Here is a 19,258-nt window from a genome sequence, read left to right as displayed (position 1 = left end):
AACATTGTTGGAAACAGACATTTTAATAAGAAAATGTTACATATTATAGCTTTAATAAAAATCTACATAAGATACATAAAATGCCTATACAAAATATAAACAATCTGCATTATATTCTGTAACAAAAAAAGTTTTCAGCGGCACATATCAGATGACGACCAATATCGGTCTGGATCCTGTTGTGTGATTTACATTAAACATGAACTTAACCATATATTAAAATAAGAAGAGAGAAAAGACAACACATTTGTAGTTTTAACCATTTTATTCGGGCATAACGACACCTTAAAATCACAGTAATCATTAGACGGGCTGCAATCTGAAGGCACTTGCTACTTTTCTAATCTGCAGTACATGTGAAGCACTTTTGCACACTAATGTGTGAGGTGGCTGACAAGGGCAAAGGCGTGGTGGCATATACAGAAAGACACTGCAAATACAGAAGCACGCTGCATAAAGGATAACGTTGTATATCCAGTCATACGACAGAAGTGCTCCAAGCCTCTAGGGGCAGTGCTGAGCTTCCACCCGAGAGATGTATAAACGTACGGTATGGAGCAGATGAGGAAGTGGGTGAGATGAAGAAAGTTATGGTTGGAGGAAAGTTGGAGTTGGGAGAGTCCACATTAAAGGCTTTTTTTTCTTTTCCTTTCTTTCTTTCTTTTTTTTTTTTACATTCGGCGTATCTTTTATAGTATTATGAAAGAGCAAAAAAAAGAAAGAAAGAAAGAAAAAGAAAAAAAGAATACTTACCTGTTTATGTAGCCTCTCCCGACTCCAATTTTCCTCCAACCATAAATTTCCTCTTCTCAATCACTTCCTCATCTGCTCCATACCATACGTTGATACATCCGTTGTCTGTCTCTCGGGTGGAAGCTCAGCACTGCCCCTAGAGGTCTGGAGCACTTCTGTACTTCTGCTGTATGACTGGATATGCAGTGTTTTCCTTTTGCATTTGTTTTCTTATATGCAGCACGTTTCTGTATGTACAACTCATTTCTGTATATGTAACTTTTCTTTGTATATGCAGCACGTTTGCCCTTGTCAGCCACTTTAAATGTGAGCATCTTTGTGCTACATATGGTTCTGTACAAAAAAAAAAAAGACATCATCTTGATGGACAGAACGGGACAGGATGGTGAGAGCAGAAGAACTGGCTTGGAAGGCTGTGAGGTCACAGGTCACTTGGTTTGGCAGAGGAGTGGCAGCAGTTTAGGGACAGTGACAACAGATACTGACATTAACCACCACAGTTTCACTGCGTGATTAGGCTTGTCTCGTGGTTTCTCATTGAAGAGATGTAGCAAGTTTAATCTTCCCCTCCACAGAGCATCAGCAGGGTTTTACGATAGTCTCCTGAGGTATCACCCTGAACAATGATGGAAAACACACAAAGAAAGAGCTTGAATTAATGGAAAATACTTTTTTCCATCACTTTTTGTCTGCCGATACTGATGAATCAAACAGCTGAAACAGAAAAACAGAAGTTACTTCTCACTCTTCTCACTCACAAAACAGCAAAACTCTATCTTTTCACTAATACTGGATGAATGAGTGTCAAGGGGGCAAAATCAACTTCAGTCAACAGTGGAGTTAAAACTGGAATTACCCTTTATGTCAGCTGACACACATGCATAGTTCTATCTTTACAATCATCACTACAATAATATAAGACTATGTCTTAAAAAAATTGTTCCTCATTTTGGGAATTATGCTCATTTGCTTTCTTGCTAAAAGTTAGGTGAGAAAATTATCAGCTGGTTAGCTTAGCTTGGCATAAAGAGTGGAAATACAGGGGAAACAAGTAGCCTGACTCTGTCAGACAGTAAAAAAATCCATTGAAAGGGATAGTTCAGTGTTGGTTGTTTGAAGTACTTATCAATAATCAGTGTATTACCTGCAGAAGATGCCAGTCAGCACGCCCCCAGTTTGAAGAAGTACAAACAGAAGCTAAGCAACGAACTGCTGTGGACAGCAGAGGTCAACTCCAAAAAAAGACATATATCAGTTTTCACTTCTTTACTTTGCTGTCAGACAGCCTTTTCTGATGGAAAACCACCGTAATATGCCAAATATTGCTCCCTCCAAAGCAGCCAAACTTGAAAACAGCAATATTATCTTGCAGAGCACAGAAGTTGCTGGTCTACTGGTGCCTAAATCGGTTAGTTAGTTTGTGTTATTGTGTGACTTAGGTGAATCTGAATTATCCTTTTAAAACTCATAAGTCATACAATAACACAAACAAACTAACAAATCAAGGCAGCAGTAGATCAGCAATTTCTGTGTTCTGTGAGGTAAAATTATTAATTTCGCCCATGGTTTTGGAGAGAGCGATATTTGGCTAATATAACAGCAGTTTCCTGTAGTGAAAGGTTGTCTGACAGCAAAGTAAATTAGTGTATGTATTCTAAATATAGTGTACACTTTAACTGACATTTTAAAAGTGCCTAAATTACCTTTTGTTGCTGACTCTGTCCTCAGCAGCACAATGCTTAGCTTCTGTGTTGGTACTTTTCTCTGCTCCTTCTAACTGGGGGCGTGCTGTAGGCAATACACCGACTATTGAAAAGTACCTCATACCACCCCACGTCTCTTTAACAGCACCTCTGAACTTGGATCTGGCAGCTTTAGATGTGCTGGTAGGTGGATTTATTGTACAGATATTCACTTTACAGGATTTGTATTCTGATCTAACTCTCAAAATGTCTGAGTATTGTTTTGAATATTTTGTAAATGCACCTGTTTGCTCTGAGTTGTCTGTAAAACACATTTCTGTAAATTGTTTGAAACTGCAAATTTGTCAAGACTTACTATTAAAAATCTCTTTTGCAGCTGTAATTGAAAAAGCTGAAAATATGTTACTTTCTTTCACTCAACACACACTGCAGAATAAACAATATATAGCAATCCTTCCTGTTGCATAATCTGATAATATTTGTGGAAAAGCAATCCAGGGCACCCTACTTGCTCATCTGTATTGGTGTCACGGTGATTTCATCTGTAAGTTATTATAGAACTGCTTCTGGGAGACTTCCTGTCTATGCGGCTGTCAGCCAATCACACAGCGGATATAGAGGAAGTTAAGCATGCAAAGGGGGAATTCCTTAACAGCTGTGCAGTAGCCACAGACCCATAGTCCACCGCAGGAAGCTATAGAGTACCGTACCCCACCACCCCACCACAGCAGCAGCAGCAGAAGGAGGATGTGCAACACACACTCACACAGATTGGGACAAAGACCGTGAGATAAAAAAAAAAAAACTCCACAAAGATACACTGGTGAGATCAGAACACAACACACCACTCAGAAGCGTTAGTAGACAAAGTCTGCGACTTACAATCATAGTTTCTACCTGGATGAATTCATGGAGGGAGGCATCATGTGTTTCCTTAAACTCTTTACGAATGTTGAAAAGGTCAATCTCGCAACGGGACACCATGATGCGGATCAGGGCTCTGTCATCTGTACCGAGGCCCTGCAGAGGAGATCAATAGATACTTTGTTTATTCTGATTCGGTTACAGTAGCTGCTACTGTATGAGCAAAAGCAACGACACCGAGAAAGTACACAGAAAAACCTAAATATATAACATGCACCAGCCAATGTGACCTTATCACTTGCTTTATCTGACATCCAAGGCCCAAGTGGTGTGCTGCTGCAGCACTGCAGCTAGAAATATACAACAGCATAAACATTTTTAAAGCAGTGAGAATAAATACCTTCATGGCTTTGTACAAGCGGTCTGCAAAGTAAGAGGGCTGGTTCTTCACACTGCGGACTGCAAAGCAAAGAGAGAGCAAGAAAGGACTGAGAAGTTGTTGTCAGCAGTGACCCACCCAAATGTAAAATATTCCAGTACTTCAAGGTATAGTTCAGATTATTTGAACAGGGATTGTATGAGGTACTTATCGACAGTCAGTATATTATCTGCAGTACATGGTGCTCAGCTCAAACCCAGTTTGGAGAAGCAGAGAGGAGCACCAGTATGGAAGCTGTAATGAACTGCTGTGGACAGGGTCAGCGACAAATGGTATTTTAGCCACTCAAAAAAAAGCCTACCTAAAAAGAATCAACATCACTTTAAGAGTATAACCACAACACCATAATTACAGTTATATAAGCCAAATATCGTGCTCTGTTTCACTCAACCGGGCTCCACTGACAAAATCACTCATTTTAAATTGCAGAGAACAGGAAGAGCTGTTCTACCACTGCCTCGAACTGTTAGCTTGTTGTGTTACTGTGTGACTCTGGTGTTTTAAAAGCATTGTTCAGATTCACCGAAGTCACACAAAGACACAAACAAACTAACAGATCGAGGCAGCGGTAGACCAGCAACTCCTATTTTCTGCATGGTAAAATGACATGATTTTGTCAGTGGAGTCTGGCTGAGTGAGACAGAGAGAGATACTTGGCTTATATAACAGCGATTTCCTGTCAGAAAAACCTGTTGAATGGCAAGGTAAAGCAGTGAAAATATTCAAAATATAGCGTGAACTAAAGCTGCTATGTATTTTTTTAGGTGGGCCTTTTCTTTAAGCTAAAATACCTTTTGTTGCTGACTTTGTCCACAGCAGGTTATTGCTTAGCTTCTGAGCTGGTGCCTCTGCGTGCTTCTCTAAACTGAGCGCATGTCAACCTCCATCTACTGTAGTGAATAAACACATACAACCCCACTTCAAATAATCTGAACTATTTCATTAAGGCTAAAGACAATTATTACCTATTGCATAAAAGGCATTTTTGACATCTCCTGACATCTCCTTCTTGATAATTTGTTCGATGTCCTTGTTGGAGCATTTAACAAACTCCTGGAATACTGTGAAGAGCATGAAGTATGATCAGTTAAAAAAAAACACACATATTTGCAATGATAATTAACTGATCACTGTGATCTCTCTGTGTTGAACTTCACCTTTCCTAAGATGGGGGAAACTTCTGGTGCACAGAATACTCATGAACTTCATCTCCATGTCATCAGAGTCCGCATTGCATGCATCAGCAAGTTCCTGATAAGTTCAGCAGGAACAAACATTCAAACCAGTTCACCCATTTCATATTCTAACACAGTAAAATGTTACAGGCAACACTAAATCACCTGAGCATCTGCATTAGCTCTTTCCAGATCTGCAGGGCCCTCTTCCCTGGCACCCTGGACAGAGTGAAGACAGTTACATGTAAATTATTAATGATAAAATATCAGTAGTTCACCAAGAACTTTTGTTTTTGCTTTCATATGCTATGGAAGACATCGTTAAAGAAAACCATGCATGAGATTAAATGGCCCTTTTTTTTGTTCTCTGCAGCAGTGAACAGACAGACTGCAACTAGTGAGTGGGCGTGGAAATTAAACACAGTCTAAGTTCTCATGATGATGAACTTTACCTGCACGAGAGAGACAAGTATGCGGCAGAAGTGGCCTGATGTGTCTGACTGGATGGCTTCCTCCAGAGACTTCTTATAGGCTGTGAAGTGTAGGTAAATGATATGTAGCATTTAAAAGGTTTACAAAGGTAAAAGGTGAATTTAGAGACTTTTTATTTGGTGTTAAACTGACCATCCTGATAAGCAGCATTCATGGCGTGTATTTCTGCATTGCTCCTGGTGACCAGGATCTCAATCAGAGCATGTTCATCTGTCCCAGCACCCTGTCAAAATTCAGGGTTTTAAACACAAAAAGGCAGAACACCAAATATAAACAAACCAGAGCCACATAGCTAAGAGGAGACTAAGTGAGTGTGAGCTGTGAGTCCTCACATGTACTGACAAATCCATATTGCTATTTATGTTTCTATTTTTCAATGGCAGACCTTTCAAATAGTTCAAACTGACTGATTCATAGTTCAGTACAGGGATATCTTGACTTTTTTAAGACTAGACGACACACAGGATCATTCAGTGTGTGTGATTATTCAACACCTTTCTCTGTAAAGAATGTAAAGTAAAGAATGAGTCAGGGTTCTACACAGGGAAATTCTGTAAATGTTATGATAAGCTAAAAAATACCTAAAATGCAAAGTTATTTGACTTCCAAATACATTCTGTGTAATTTTCATGGCATTCAAATGCCAACTATATCTCTCTGGGCCCAGCATCAACCATCGCAGACAAAGAAAATCATTACCTCTCCAGCGAGGTTATGCTTTCTGTGCTGTTTGTTTGTTTGTTTGTCAGCAGCATCATGGAAAAAACTACTGGCCTTATTTTCATGAAACTTGGTGGAAAGGGGTAGCACGGGCCCAGGAAGAACCCATTAAACTTTGGGGCTCTGGGGATCTCAGCTGAAGGGCAAATACACAAATTACTTTTCACTTTCATTAAGACTGCGAGATAGAGACTGCATTAATGCCACACATCTTAAACTCCAGTAGATGGTTCTAGTTCAACACTGAGAAAACATAGTCAACAGTAACAATATGATGATGCTATATTACAATACACATTCACAGGTACCAGTAATTCTCTTTGTAGCTTACAAATGTGGTTGCTCAAGCAGTCATTATGTATCACATAAGGACAGTCATTTCATGGAAGAACCAGTACGATGTTAACACCGCCTCACAGTCTGGATATCTAATCATTTTAGGGGCAAGGCCACTTGGCCTTTGGTGTCGTCAATTTTGAGGGCACACGTGCCAAATGCTGGGGCTGCAAGGCCATCAAATAAAACAATTTCAATTTGTGTACTTGTGTACTTACACTTAACATTAAAAGGACATTCATACAGAGTGAAATTGAACACAAATAGAGAAACAAGCTGGTAGATGTTTTGACGGGTGCAAGTAAAATCGGCCTCAGTTCACTCACAGAGAAACAGAAACTGCGATCAACATTTCCGGTAAGAGCACAAGGGCCCATTTGAGACAGCACTACCCTGTCAAAATTAGCACACTATGCAAGTGAGTACATAGAGTGCAAAGTGTACTACGTGACCACATGTCCAAATTGAGATACAGCTAATGATTTTCAGTCCATGAAAATAATGATTCAGTTATCTTTTCTGTGAAATAAATAAATAAAGTTGTTTAACCAACTAATTTATTGGTATTTACAAATTACCAATATTTTTTACAAACTTTTGAATCGAAAGTTCGTAGTATCTCTCTACTACACATACACTGTAACTTAACCAAGTCAACAATGAACTGTAGATAGGCTGTCACTTGTGAGAAAAAACATCATGAAGTGATTTGGATCAGCTGTACCTCCATGGCTTTCCTCATCATTTTGGCATCAAACTCTGCAGGCGTCATCATGAGCCCGATGATCAGCCTCTCCAAATTCTTTGACAGTTCAGACTTCAGGTCCTTCATCAGATCCTGTGGACAGATTAAACACACAGAGTTGTTACAAACTTTCTACAAGAAACCAGTGGGATGTTGAATTTAACATATCCGGTAATCAATGTGCTTATGCGTTAAAGTAAAGAAATATGTTCCAACTTTAGTCCTTATATATTTTTGATACCAAATAATGAATTTCTCTCACCCTTCCCAGGAGGGATTTGAAGGCCTGTCTGATCTCTTGTCTCTGAGCGTTGCTTCTCTGTGTGACAATGTCAATAATTGCATCTTCATCTGTTCCTGTAAACAGTGACAGACAGTAATATTCATTCAAAAAAAACTTGTTTTGTAAAATTACAGCAGTGTAAATGTGCTTAAATGTGCAGGGTTGCTTACCAAAACCCTTCATAGCTTTCCTGAGTGCTTGTGCATCAGCAGCAGGGTCATAATCAGATGCAGGGCGGACTGTTGGCCTTAGCTAAGGCAGTGGCCACAATGACAGAATTAATAATTAAACTTTCAAACACACATATAATGTAGAGCATGAGACAGTTTCATTTTAAATACATATTAAGATAAATACAATTAAATATATCAGGTGTGTAAGCATAAAGCACTGAACATGCAACAAAGAAACAAGTTTGCAGATTATTCCTCAGATATCACAGTTCTGAAATTAGCAAAGTAATATTCCTGATAGTAACCTCTAGTTCTGAAATGGTTGGAAAATTGTGTCAATCAAAAATGTAAATTGCAAATATAATTCAAAAACAACGCAAGGTACACTGTAAGGTTTGTGCACATTTAAAATGCCTTTATTATCCCCACTTGGTGTAAGTAAGTAATCGCTGTGAGCTTGACTCTTGAATGCGACTGGAGCGATCAACCTAATTTTTTTGTGCACATCCATGACTGTATGTTGAAGGACCTCTGATTCAGAATTCTTGTAAAGCCTTACAAACCTTTTTTAAAGATGCCTTTATATTATCTGGTTACATTATATTTTCTGATCATCCCATTCTTGTGAGAGTGACATCTCAAGAACGCCTTTTCTTCAAACTCGGCACGAATGTCCACTTAGACTCAAAGATGAACTGATTAGATTTTGGTAGTCAAAGGTCAAAGATCAAGGTCACAGCAACCTCACTGAACATATTTTTGGCCATAATTCAAGATTTTATACGCTAATTATGCCAAAATTACACACAAATATCTAATAGAATAAAATTATGAAATTTTATTTAATATCAAAGGTCAAAGGTCAACGTCACTGTGACATCATAATGTTCTGCTCTGTATCAGTCCTGTCTTACACTGCAAAAATAGTCTCTAAGTGAAGACATGCTTCTCACTGGAAATTATTCACTGGAATCGTGCATGTATAGTGAGAACTTCCATTTCGCCAAAAATTACACGAAATGCTTTTTATTAAATTCCTTCAAAGTTACAGCTCAATATAGCGGTACTTTCCATATTAAATTCCTTCAAAGTCTTCACTACAGACATTATATGAGTCTGGACAGACATGGATGTAAACTGTAACTTGACTGGTTGGTGGAGACATACAAGTGTGTAGCAGAAATTCTATTTTTTATTTCTTGGTTTTGTACGACCATTGACAGCTAACTTCTTATTCTTCTTAGCCGGACGCTAGTGGCCGCAAGTGTTCAACAACTGCTTCAGTTTGAAAAGTTGTTTCAGCTCAGGACAACATATGTTGAGGACATGCTAAGTGGCATTGCAGGGGGTGCTTCATCTTTTGCCAGTGTACTTATAATAGCCTATATATTACCATGTAAAATAATGGAATATTAAAGGATTAGTGTGTAAGATTTAGTGGTATGGTGAGTTTGCAGATTGCATAAGCCTTTTCTTCTTCTTACCGTCCAAACATGCATGAGAACCTGTGGCAGCCGCAAAACTCATGCAAAACACTAAGGGCCATATCTTGAGCCTGTTGCATTTTTTGGCCGACTGTATAAACATGGAGGAGCAACATTATGGCCTCAGTGGAAGATGACCTGCCCTTTATAGAAATAAAAGGCTCATTCTCAGGTAACGACAATGATTCCAATTAGATATCTTATTTTCAGTGATTTATACACTAATGAAAACATATTTATGAATATTACTTCCCATTCTGTCATATTCAACCAATAAATTCCTGTAAATCTTAGAGAATGGACCCTTAGTTTTTTTTGCAAAAACTGCACAGTGGTCCCTTGGATCATTTTTGAGGGTGACTTGCATTTTCCATTTGTGATTGAGACCGTATTCCACCCATGCAATTAGCCCTTCACATGATGGAGTAATCTCCTGACATTTGTGAAGGAGTGTGACCTCTTGAGGTTAGAAGCCATGACACCACCAACAACAAAAAGGTGGGTAGGCTGAAAAAGAACTCGTTCAGTAGAGCGTTAGTGAGACAAGCTATTGTTGGCTAAAATGCTGAGATCTGTCTGACATTCAAAGATTTGGTGAGTGCATTATAACAAAAACTATTTGTATCTGACTGAACAGCATTCTGATCATATCCACAGTAAACAAAGATGTCACTGTGCAGACATGGCAACGTTATCAGGACAAGTTCATGGCACTGCAAATGCAGGTCCTTGCAGGGACAGCAGGTAATTAAGATGCATGCCGCTGCCAAGCCAAACATGCAGACACGTCTAAAGTGGGAACAGATGGGGCCCAAACCTGGACTTTGGTCATGGCACTTAATTCCCACATCTTGTAGGCTATCTGAGCAGCTTCAGGGAAGAACTCTCCAGCTAAGCTGTAATGATCAGTTTGACACAAGACAACACACTCAGCAAGGCTGCAACCTCAGGAGTGGGCACATTTATGGGAACATGAATCATGATGAAATAAACTTAATGCTGCTGCTTTACTTTCAGACAATATTTGGATATCAACTTCACCAACTATCATATGTCTCTTCACTACTGCAAAGACACTTGCTTCTCCCATCAAGTGAATAAACATTTGTTTGGAATTATACTCAGAAAACAGTAACTCCTGAAAAATGGTGCTCTATCACCCCCATCTGGTTGCTGCTGTTGCTTGCAGCCTCACTCTAACTTACTCATCATCTCCTCCGCATAGATTAAGCAGAGTCCTCTTGTAATCCCCTGATGTGTCATCCTGTCAGGTTTAAACATACACAGAATCAACTTATAGGTGTATGATCTTCTGACGCCATTTAGTACATTTTTAAAGTGTTTCACCAACCTTAATCATATTATAAAGCGACTTCTCGTATCTTAAACGGAAACACTCTCGAATGTCCAACATGTCTATTTCAGAGCGACAAATCATAATCCTGATGAGGGTGTTGTCAGCTGTACCGAGACCCTGGAAATAACAGAGAGGACAAGTGTTTAGGGCCAGGATGCCAAGAAAATTATATGTAGTCCTGATCAATTTTAAATATCATACCAGAAAGTTAGCCTGTAGTCTGACACTTAAAAGAAATGTGGCATATCTGTTTAAAAATAGTTTGAAACCAGATTGAACAGCTATTTTTACTCAGAGTGTATTTACCTTCATTGACTTGTACAGGCGCTTGGCAAAGAACATGGGAACACTCCTTATGCACTGGACTGTGTGGAAAACCAAGAAGAGAGTCTCATGTTAAATTGACAACCTGACACTCTCCATATCGTCATTAAGTTTCAGTGTATTTCTTACCAACAGCCAGCATCAGCCTCTCAAAGTCTCCAGACAGTTCGTTCTTAATGCTGTCCTCTATGGACAGCTCTGCAATCTTCTCATATGCATCGAAAACTGAAGACGACAGAAGACAACATTAACATTAACCTTCAAAATGCATGACATTCCCAGCAAACTGAGCTGTTTACAGCAATTCTACAAATGTTAACATGCTAAAAAGCTATATTAATTTGGTTAAACTAGTGACTACTACCTGCTTAACATCAGCATGTTACCACTATTATTGTGAGCATGTGGTTTTTAGCATTTAGCCTCACACAACTGTCAGCAAAGGGTCTCCCTTATACAAGGCCTCTTATCTTTGAAAATAATGCTACAACCTGTATCTGCAAGAAAGTAAATAATTGAAAAAAAATCTTTTTCGTCAGCTTTCTCCCAGCCTTCTCCCCCCAAAAAAGCCAACATTTTGTGAGAAAACCTGCATTTTGTTCTTTTAATGAGGCAGATTTCAGTTCTGAACAACAGGCACCAACATATGGATGCCTCACTGTTGTGCTAATTTCCTCAAGATTTGTTCTCACCCATGCGGAGGTGGGTCACACTACGGTTTCCCAGGATCATGATGAATTTGGCCTCGTCTGTCCCCCACTGTTCTTCTCCAGCTGCATACAGGTCCTAAGCAGAAGTAAGAAAGCACAGGATGAGATCTTGTAGAAAATCAAAACACAATGTTTCAGACATCCAGAAAATCTACTTTAATAGCAAATTAATATCATGTGTGGGATTTTAATGCTAAATGCAGTTTTCAGCTGCACTAGACTTTGGGATACTAACGTTGATCAGACTGTCAGCTGGTCAGCTCACCACTGAAATTGCTCAACCACTGTTGGATGGATTGCAAAAAAAACAAAAAAAAGTTTACATAGATATTCATTGTTCCCAGAGAGTTAAGTTTACTAACTCAGCAATCCTACATGACTTACCATTCAGCATAAAAAGGTCTCATTAACAGTAGCCTCATCATTAGTTGTGTTTTTGTCTTTGGGTTTAGTGCTAATTTTTAGCCAGTGCTACCATGTTAACGCACTGAACTAAGACGGTAAACATAGTAAACCTGCTAAACAGTTAGCATTTAGCTCAAAGCTCCACTGTGTCTAATGGTATGTTCCAGTTGAACTAGGAAGTCAGAAATTGCAAGTTCCCCTGAAGTCGGATGTCCAACTCAGAGGAACCTCATCAACCTGGCCTCAAAATCCCAGATGGCTGCGCTGTACAACAATGTATTGAAAGCTGTAGTAATATACTCTTTATTAGCACTCCTGTCTTTTGTGTCTCAATAAAGCAGTCACACATGCAGCAGTGTCCCGCTTTTAACTGTGGACATGTTTCCAGGCGTTTGTATATACAAAATACATTTCATACATACATACTTACAGACATATATACATTTTATACTGAAACATAATATAACAACATAAATGCAGCTTTACAGAACTGCTACCATGGCTGTAAACTGTCTTGTTGATATATGTTTTGATTGTTTTCCACAATGTCTTAAATAATATAGCAATGCAAAGTAACAATATACTGAAATTAGGCCATACAATTGTCACCATACATTACGTGAGTATTAAGTATTACTAAAATCATTGTCATTGGCACCACGGCAATGGCGGTGCATGCAGATGCAGCCGCCATTTTTGTTTTAATTTGCTTTTTTTTTTTGCCTTTATTCTTTCTTGTACCTTGTAAAGAAGTTATTCACATGAAGTAAAAAAACTACACTTTAAAGACTGAATGGCTTTTTCAATGTAGGCTATATCGACCCAGTAAAACCCATAATCATTTTGCACTTCTGTTGTAGTCAGAAAATTTTCAGATTCTTACTTGTGCATCCTGCTCCACCAGGTCTGCGTCCACCACTCCTGACTCATCTCTGGTCCCCTGAAACATTCAAACCAAAACAACACGCTGCTGATCAGTCAGTGGTTGAAGGTACTGTGGCTATGACAGGCAGTGTATGGTCGGCTGGATACTTCACTGGTGATAATATCAACTCCTCTGTGAACTCACCTGAAGTAAAACTATCAGCATCTTCTTAAAGTGACCTGAAGTGTCCGCAATTATATCCTCCTCCATGTCGCTGCCATAGGCTTGAGACACAGACAACAATGTAAAATGTCAGGAGTTGCTGAACACATAATATGTTGATTTAAAATGACATCGTATTTAAGGTGTCTTACCATCCTTGTATGCTGCAACCATCTCATGCACCTGTTTGTTGTTTCTAGATGCCATGACTTCAATAAGGCATCTCTCATTTGTTCCAGCTCCCTTCACACAGAGCATGATGTTAAATATGAAGTAGCTTCTGCTTCAGTAAATCATTGACTGAAGCACAGTTAAGACTCTTACAATGAGGTGAATGTCTTACTTTGATTGCATCATGGATTTCTTTGGCATCATGGTAGGCTGGGGTTCTCATCAGACTAACAATGAGACGCTCAAATTTACCCGTCAGCTCATACTTCAGATCCTCAATCAGGTCCTGTTGAAACAACAAAATCACAGTGGAGTTATATGTTACTCTATGGCATGATATTTACACCATCTCTGCAGACTTAGCCCAAAACAATAAGAAATGAGATGCTGATATGTATTTTTGTACCTTTCCAAAGTTGCTTTTATACGCTGCAATGATTTCCTGCCGCTGTGCGTTGCTTCTTGAGGTGACCAGGTCCAATATGGCCTCTTTATCACTACCTGAGGAACACAAAGCAACATTTTTCAACAACCTTCATTAAAGTCGCATGAATAATCTCTTACTGCATCCCTGTCACGACTGCTGTGTGAAATGTTTTGTGCCTCTGTGGACAAAAGTCACGGAGGAGCGAGGCACTCACCAAAGCCTTTCATAGCATTGTAAAGAGACTCGGCATCAGCACTGGGATCAAAGTCCGGAGCGTCTGTTATTGTGCCTCTGAACACCTGGATGAAAAATAGTAAAACTGATTTCAGAGGTGGGACAAGTATTGATTTAAGAACACAGTGATGTCCAGGATGTGCTGAGCTCTAACTTGATACATAGAAATGCAACTTATTCACAGGGATTCTGCAGATGTTTAAAAAGTCTTAAAAGGTCATAAATACAATTCTGACAGCTCTAAAAATTGATTGAATTATGATGTTAATGTTACTTTTAGAAAGTTGCAATAATTAGTCTCACTTTTAAATATGTTTTGGCAAACATTTGTATTGAAATGGAAATGTTTCTGGTAGTGTTACTGTCTACAAATATGGATAAGTGCAAGTTCAGCAAGATCTGGCTTGAAAACAGCACATTTAGTGCACAGCTGAGGCCTGTTGAAAATAACAAATTTGAAACCTGCTGCACCTTGTGTAAGAAAACATTCAAAGAGCTTTGGGTATAAAGGCATTAGAGTTACACTGTAAGTCAGGAAAAAATAAAGCTGTCCCAAAAAGCCACCAGCAAACACCTGCCATCACCCAATATTGTTCTTTACATTGGGAGCATCACCAAAGTCCAACACCAGCGCGTGTACATTCATTTACTTTTGATTATCCTTCAGAACCTTTGTGCTCTTTTGCCATTATGGATGTGAAATAGGTCATAAATTGCATTCATAGCAGTGTTTAACAGGTATTAAAAAGTCTTCAAATTAAATTGCTGAAACCTGTGGAAATCCTCTAACCTCTCTTGCTGAGCCTTTGTGTATTCTGTACTCCAGTGTATCTGAGTCTTTACTGTGGGTGTTTGTCATCTTGGTGTTGACAGTAGCCAGCTGGGTTGTGGCCATTGTGTTGAGGCCACTAGCCACAGCTCAGGAAAGTATAAAAGAGCAACAACAATAATGGCAGACTACAAAACCAAAAAGCACAGCCAGGGGTAACAACAATGTCTTCTTATAATTATAATTCTGTAATTTTTTGCAATGCATAAATATATTATTTTCTCTTTTTTTATGCCATGCTACCAGCATGGCTCTTAGGGTGACAGTATTACAATTACTGTTTAATGGATTACCATGAAATTTGGCACAAACATTCATGGTCCCCAGATGATGAAGCCTACTGACTTTGGTGATTGTCTGACTTTTCCTCTAGCACAATCATAAAGTTGACATTTTTTGCTTTTAGCAAAATGTCTCAATAAATATTGGATAGACACTTGGTACAGACATTTTGTCTCCTCATGTAACAGGTCTGCACAGTCACAAAGACCAAAGTCCATGCCAAAGGGAGTTACTCCCTCCTACAGATAACATTTCCTCTGAACTGCCTGAAATGACTCGTCTGTAATCTGGCCTTTGTTCCATCACTTAGTATGTAACACATCTGCACAATGCACAGCTAGATTGAAACAATGACTATAAATAAAGATGGATGATGCCTCTCCACTTCCTCCCATGGTACAAAAATGAAGCCAAAATATCCCGAATTTGAGCGCTGCCATCTTTTGAAACCAGAGTCTGTGCAGCAGTGACCAGCATCAGAGCTCCACTATTAAGTTCTTAGCCACACATTCAATTGCAAGCAGAGCTCAGCTGTGAATCGTGGATAAAGCCCTGTTTTTATAACATAAAATAACTAATTAAAATCAAACTGATCAGAAAAATGAACACTTGAACAACAATCTAACATGTACTTTGATGTTTTAGTTTGGCCCATGTGCTATCTATTAACAGTGGGAGGTAGGATTTGGATGACTTGTACTGCTGCCTTCCACCAGAGGGCAACTGAGATGGTTTGACTTCACTTTTAGGGAGCTGTGATCCTGTCCATTTCTACAGTTATTTCTTTGGTTTGGAACAGAATTTGAAATTGACTTGGGGCTTTGAAGAGACAGGAGCTAAAGCTAAAATTGAGTATTTTAGAGTGTGAATCTGGCCAGTGTAAAAAAAGTTAGAAGTTTTTTAAACACGAAAGCATGTAAACCTGTTCTAGTAGAAACCCAAAATAAAAGTATGAGCTTGAATATTTACATAAAGTGGCTTCTTTAACTTTTCATCAAGTGCTACAATATTCATTTGTCCACTATTTTGGTTTATGATCAAAAATAATGATACTACCATCAGTCTCAGCTGTACATTAGTTTAGTGTGAAGTAGCGAATGTTAGCATGCTGAACTAAGACTGTGAACGTTATTCCTGCAAAACATCTGCATGTCAGCATTGCCAGTGTAAGCATGTTTGCATGCTGATGTTAGCATTTAGCTCAAATCACTTTGTGCCTGAGCACAGTCTCACAGAGCTGCTAGAATATAGTCTTCTATTACAGACACACTGTGCTCAGTGTTTTCTCCTTCAAAGTTATGACCTTCCAGATGCTGCTCACTTCAACCCAGAGAAAAAGCTGATAGAGAGGTTGGATGTGGACCTTCCCAGGTAAGGGTTAGGACTCAAGATAAACTTTTTCAGGGTCATAAGTGTGCACTTTCTAACTGGATTGGTCCACATGTCCTCACTGAGTGTGTGTAGTGGACTGCGACAGGACACTGGCAAAGTGAAGTCACCATTACAACAGCTGACAGCTTGCACCTGTCTCACCCCCTGCCATGCTTGTGTGTCTGTGTGTGTGAGGCTGGTCTATGTGCGTAGGGGCAGGGACAGTGGGTGTGTATGAGCAGCAAGGGGTCAGGTTGCACACAAAGTAGCTCCCTTTGCAGGGGTCTTTTATACCATGGATACAATGCATACAAAAAACTCCACTGGGCATATAAAGAACATATGAAGCTCTGCATGAGGACATTGTTATAAAAAATGAAAGTCACTGTTCAGACCTATTCTTTGGCTCTATGGAGTTGTGATGTTACTCATACACTGTGGGAAATAACACAACTTGGAAGCTCAGACTGCAGCTGCTGCTGTACAGATCACTGCAGCATCAGGGCAGCCAGCCAAAATGTGCTCTCCACCCTGCTGAGGGGCTACTGCACATGCTCTGATCCTCTGCTTCTACTACAGCGGCCGTCACTCTTCACGACAGCTGGAGAGCTTCACCCACATAGCAACCGAGCCTCAAATACAAGACCCTAACAACAGGACCCTGCTCCATAAAACCACTCAGGCTAAGGTTCACTTTTAATTTTCATCTAAGGGTACCTTAGGAAAAAACACAAGTTGCATTGAATTACCATAAGGATTATGGTGGACCCTTCCTGGTCCTCTAAAATTGAAATGACCTAAGGAACATGCAATGGCTTTATTTATGGTGACTTAAGAGAAGGAGGTGATACCAAGACAGATTGTTCAGGATTGGAAAAAAAACACTGACAATATGAGCAATGAGAAGCTTGTTAGAGATTGCAGATCTGATGTTAGCATGAGCAACTTTGTAGCTAGTGAACCAAATATTAACATAACTCTGTTTCATATATTTATGTTCTATAGACTGTTTTATTGAAATTTAAAATATTTGTTGTGAATGAGTTACTCAAGCAAATGACAGGGTTGGAAGTTGGATGTCTTCCTCGAGCCTTAAATAATTCTGCAGTGCATTTGCCTTTAGAAAGAAGCTGTCGGGTGTGTCTATCAGATGTGCAAGCACAACAGGTAGCAATGACACCCTACACTGCTGCCTTTATGGTGGGGAGGATTCAAACGGTGGCAGGTGGGAGATAAATGACCTCACTCTGTCTACACCTCAGTACACAAAACCATCTGTGATATAAGTAATCCACATCATCATACTTACATAATGCAAGCTGAGAAAGGTCCAGTCCACTTACCATTTCTATATTTGGTCTTCTGTGTCAACACTGTGCAGGAATCAGTGGTTTCAGGCTGGAAGAGAGAGAGAAAAACGCTGATGTAGGGCCAGAGAGAAGCATTGCAAAACATCACTGTCCTCATGAAGGTGTCATTCCCCTCTGATGTGCAGGAAATCATGTCGCCAAGAGACATTATGCACAATAACAGTCCCTCCTTTTCCTGAGTAAATCTAATGAGGTGGTCTGTTCAGTGTGCCGTGCATAAAACTGATGAACCCTTACAGTAATCCTGAGTGTGAGCACAACAGAGCAGCACAAGAAACAGAGAAGACTTCACATTCACCTAAAATGGCACAACGTCGGCGGGGGATGGAATTTGCATTGCGCTAACTGGCAGGAAAACTATTCAGTCACATTTTCCATGTGCACATACTTAAACCTATAATGTGGCCATTCAGACAAGTAAAGCATACTATACTACTATAGCTACTATAGAGAAAGTGGGTCTGCTACACACTAAAAGCACTGGGTTAAAACATTATACAACAGTTATATAAAAATAACACCAAAACTGGGTTAAAAACTAATTTCACCACATTGGCTCCATTTTTAACCCAGTATTTTTAGCTCAAGTTTGCATGGCAGAATCCAGAACCCAATACTATAGATAAGAGCAAATTAAAAGGACAATTTTAGACTTAAAACCATTCAGCTTTTCTGCAGAGACAAACTCCACAAGGTTGTACTGTTTGTTTAAGGCAGAAGAGAAGCTCTCCCAAAATAGAAGCAGTTTAACTTAATGTCACAATCTGAGGTCTGTGGGGGGGATTGGGCCTCTATATATACAGAGCCACACCCTTCTCTGTACCCCACTCTGTACAATAAACTCTATCTATAGATTTTTTTTCCAACTTTAGATTTTTCTCTTTAACATCACAAAGACGTTGTAGTTGTAATTTATATCGCATTAATGACCGCTTATGCACTTAATGTAACTGTCTCCAAAGAGGTGGTCTGTCTGATCTTACTGCAGTTCATTGGCACATTAAATAATGACGCATCAGCAAACTTCTCCTGCGTCTTTCTGAGGTCTCTGAAGAAACAGCTGAAGACGTCTCGTCTTCAGACGGACAGACAACGTCTTACCTTCTCTGAAGGGAGAGTCAGTGGCCGGTGAGAGTGGTCCTGCTGTCTCAGCTCTGTCCCCGCTCCGTCCACCCGGTCTCTGTGTCAGTCTGTCTCCTCCGGTCAGACTCAGGCCGTCCCGTTACGTGTCCTCTGTGACGTAACGACTGCAGCGCTCTCACGTAGCTTCCCTTGAGTTGTGTGTCAGGCTGAATGAATGCAGCAGGTCTGTGTTACGGTAAAGAGAATACTATTACTACCAATACTATTTTAAACGTGCGTGACCGAGAAATATCCAGTCTTAACTGAAGTCTAACTCACAGAGGATGAGCAGTTTTACGCACAGTTGTTTCTGCAGCTGCTGCATCTGACAAACAGACACAAGCAGCTTTCATTCTTTATTTTGCCTTAAACGAGTCGACAAAACATGTATCGTTCTTTAAA

The 19,258-nt window shown here is 39.6% G+C and overlaps 1 protein-coding gene across 2 annotated transcripts; it reads right to left on the bottom strand.

The window, feature by feature from the left end:
• Positions 1-897: 897 nt before the first annotated feature.
• On the bottom strand, positions 898-18,988 carry anxa6 (annexin A6). 2 transcript variants are annotated; one of them, XM_084719482.1, is made up of 25 exons: positions 18,836-18,988; positions 17,708-17,762; positions 13,863-13,947; positions 13,628-13,722; positions 13,394-13,507; positions 13,203-13,293; positions 13,033-13,112; positions 12,847-12,903; positions 11,541-11,634; positions 10,978-11,073; positions 10,831-10,889; positions 10,519-10,641; positions 10,373-10,431; positions 9,985-10,063; positions 7,681-7,762; positions 7,490-7,584; positions 7,207-7,320; positions 5,559-5,649; positions 5,387-5,466; positions 5,100-5,153; positions 4,917-5,010; positions 4,725-4,820; positions 3,721-3,779; positions 3,339-3,476; positions 898-1,369 (listed from the first exon to the last, which is right to left on the bottom strand). In XM_084719482.1, the coding sequence occupies exons 2-25, from the start codon at positions 17,708-17,710 to the stop codon at positions 1,310-1,312; spliced, it is 1,998 nt and encodes a 665-aa protein (XP_084575608.1). In that variant the 5' UTR covers positions 17,711-17,762; positions 18,836-18,988; the 3' UTR covers positions 898-1,309. The 2 variants fall into 2 exon arrangements, with proteins under 2 accessions (XP_084575608.1, XP_084575609.1); XM_084719483.1 differs by having other exon boundaries at positions 900-1,369; positions 3,354-3,476; positions 18,836-18,987.
• Positions 18,989-19,258: the final 270 nt, after the last annotated feature.

The sequence above is a fragment of the Lutjanus erythropterus genome, chromosome 5 (genome assembly GCF_056507025.1).
Source record: "Lutjanus erythropterus isolate fLutEry1 chromosome 5, fLutEry1.hap2, whole genome shotgun sequence".
Lineage (NCBI taxonomy): Eukaryota > Metazoa > Chordata > Actinopteri > Lutjaniformes > Lutjanidae > Lutjanus > Lutjanus erythropterus.
Note: the sequence above shows the minus strand (reverse complement) of the source record. Positions and strands in the feature narration are given on the sequence as shown.

What these genes read in the sequence shown, in the direction of transcription:
- anxa6 (XM_084719482.1), bottom strand. An exon ending in GAGGCTGATGCTGGCTGTTG is followed by an intron (nt 10,890 to 10,977) that starts GTAAGAAATACA and finishes TTTTCCACACAG; the next exon opens with TCCAGTGCATAAGGAGTGTT. An exon ending in TTTCCCCCATCTTAGGAAAG is followed by an intron (nt 4,821 to 4,916) that starts GTGAAGTTCAAC and finishes TGCTCTTCACAG; the next exon opens with TATTCCAGGAGTTTGTTAAA.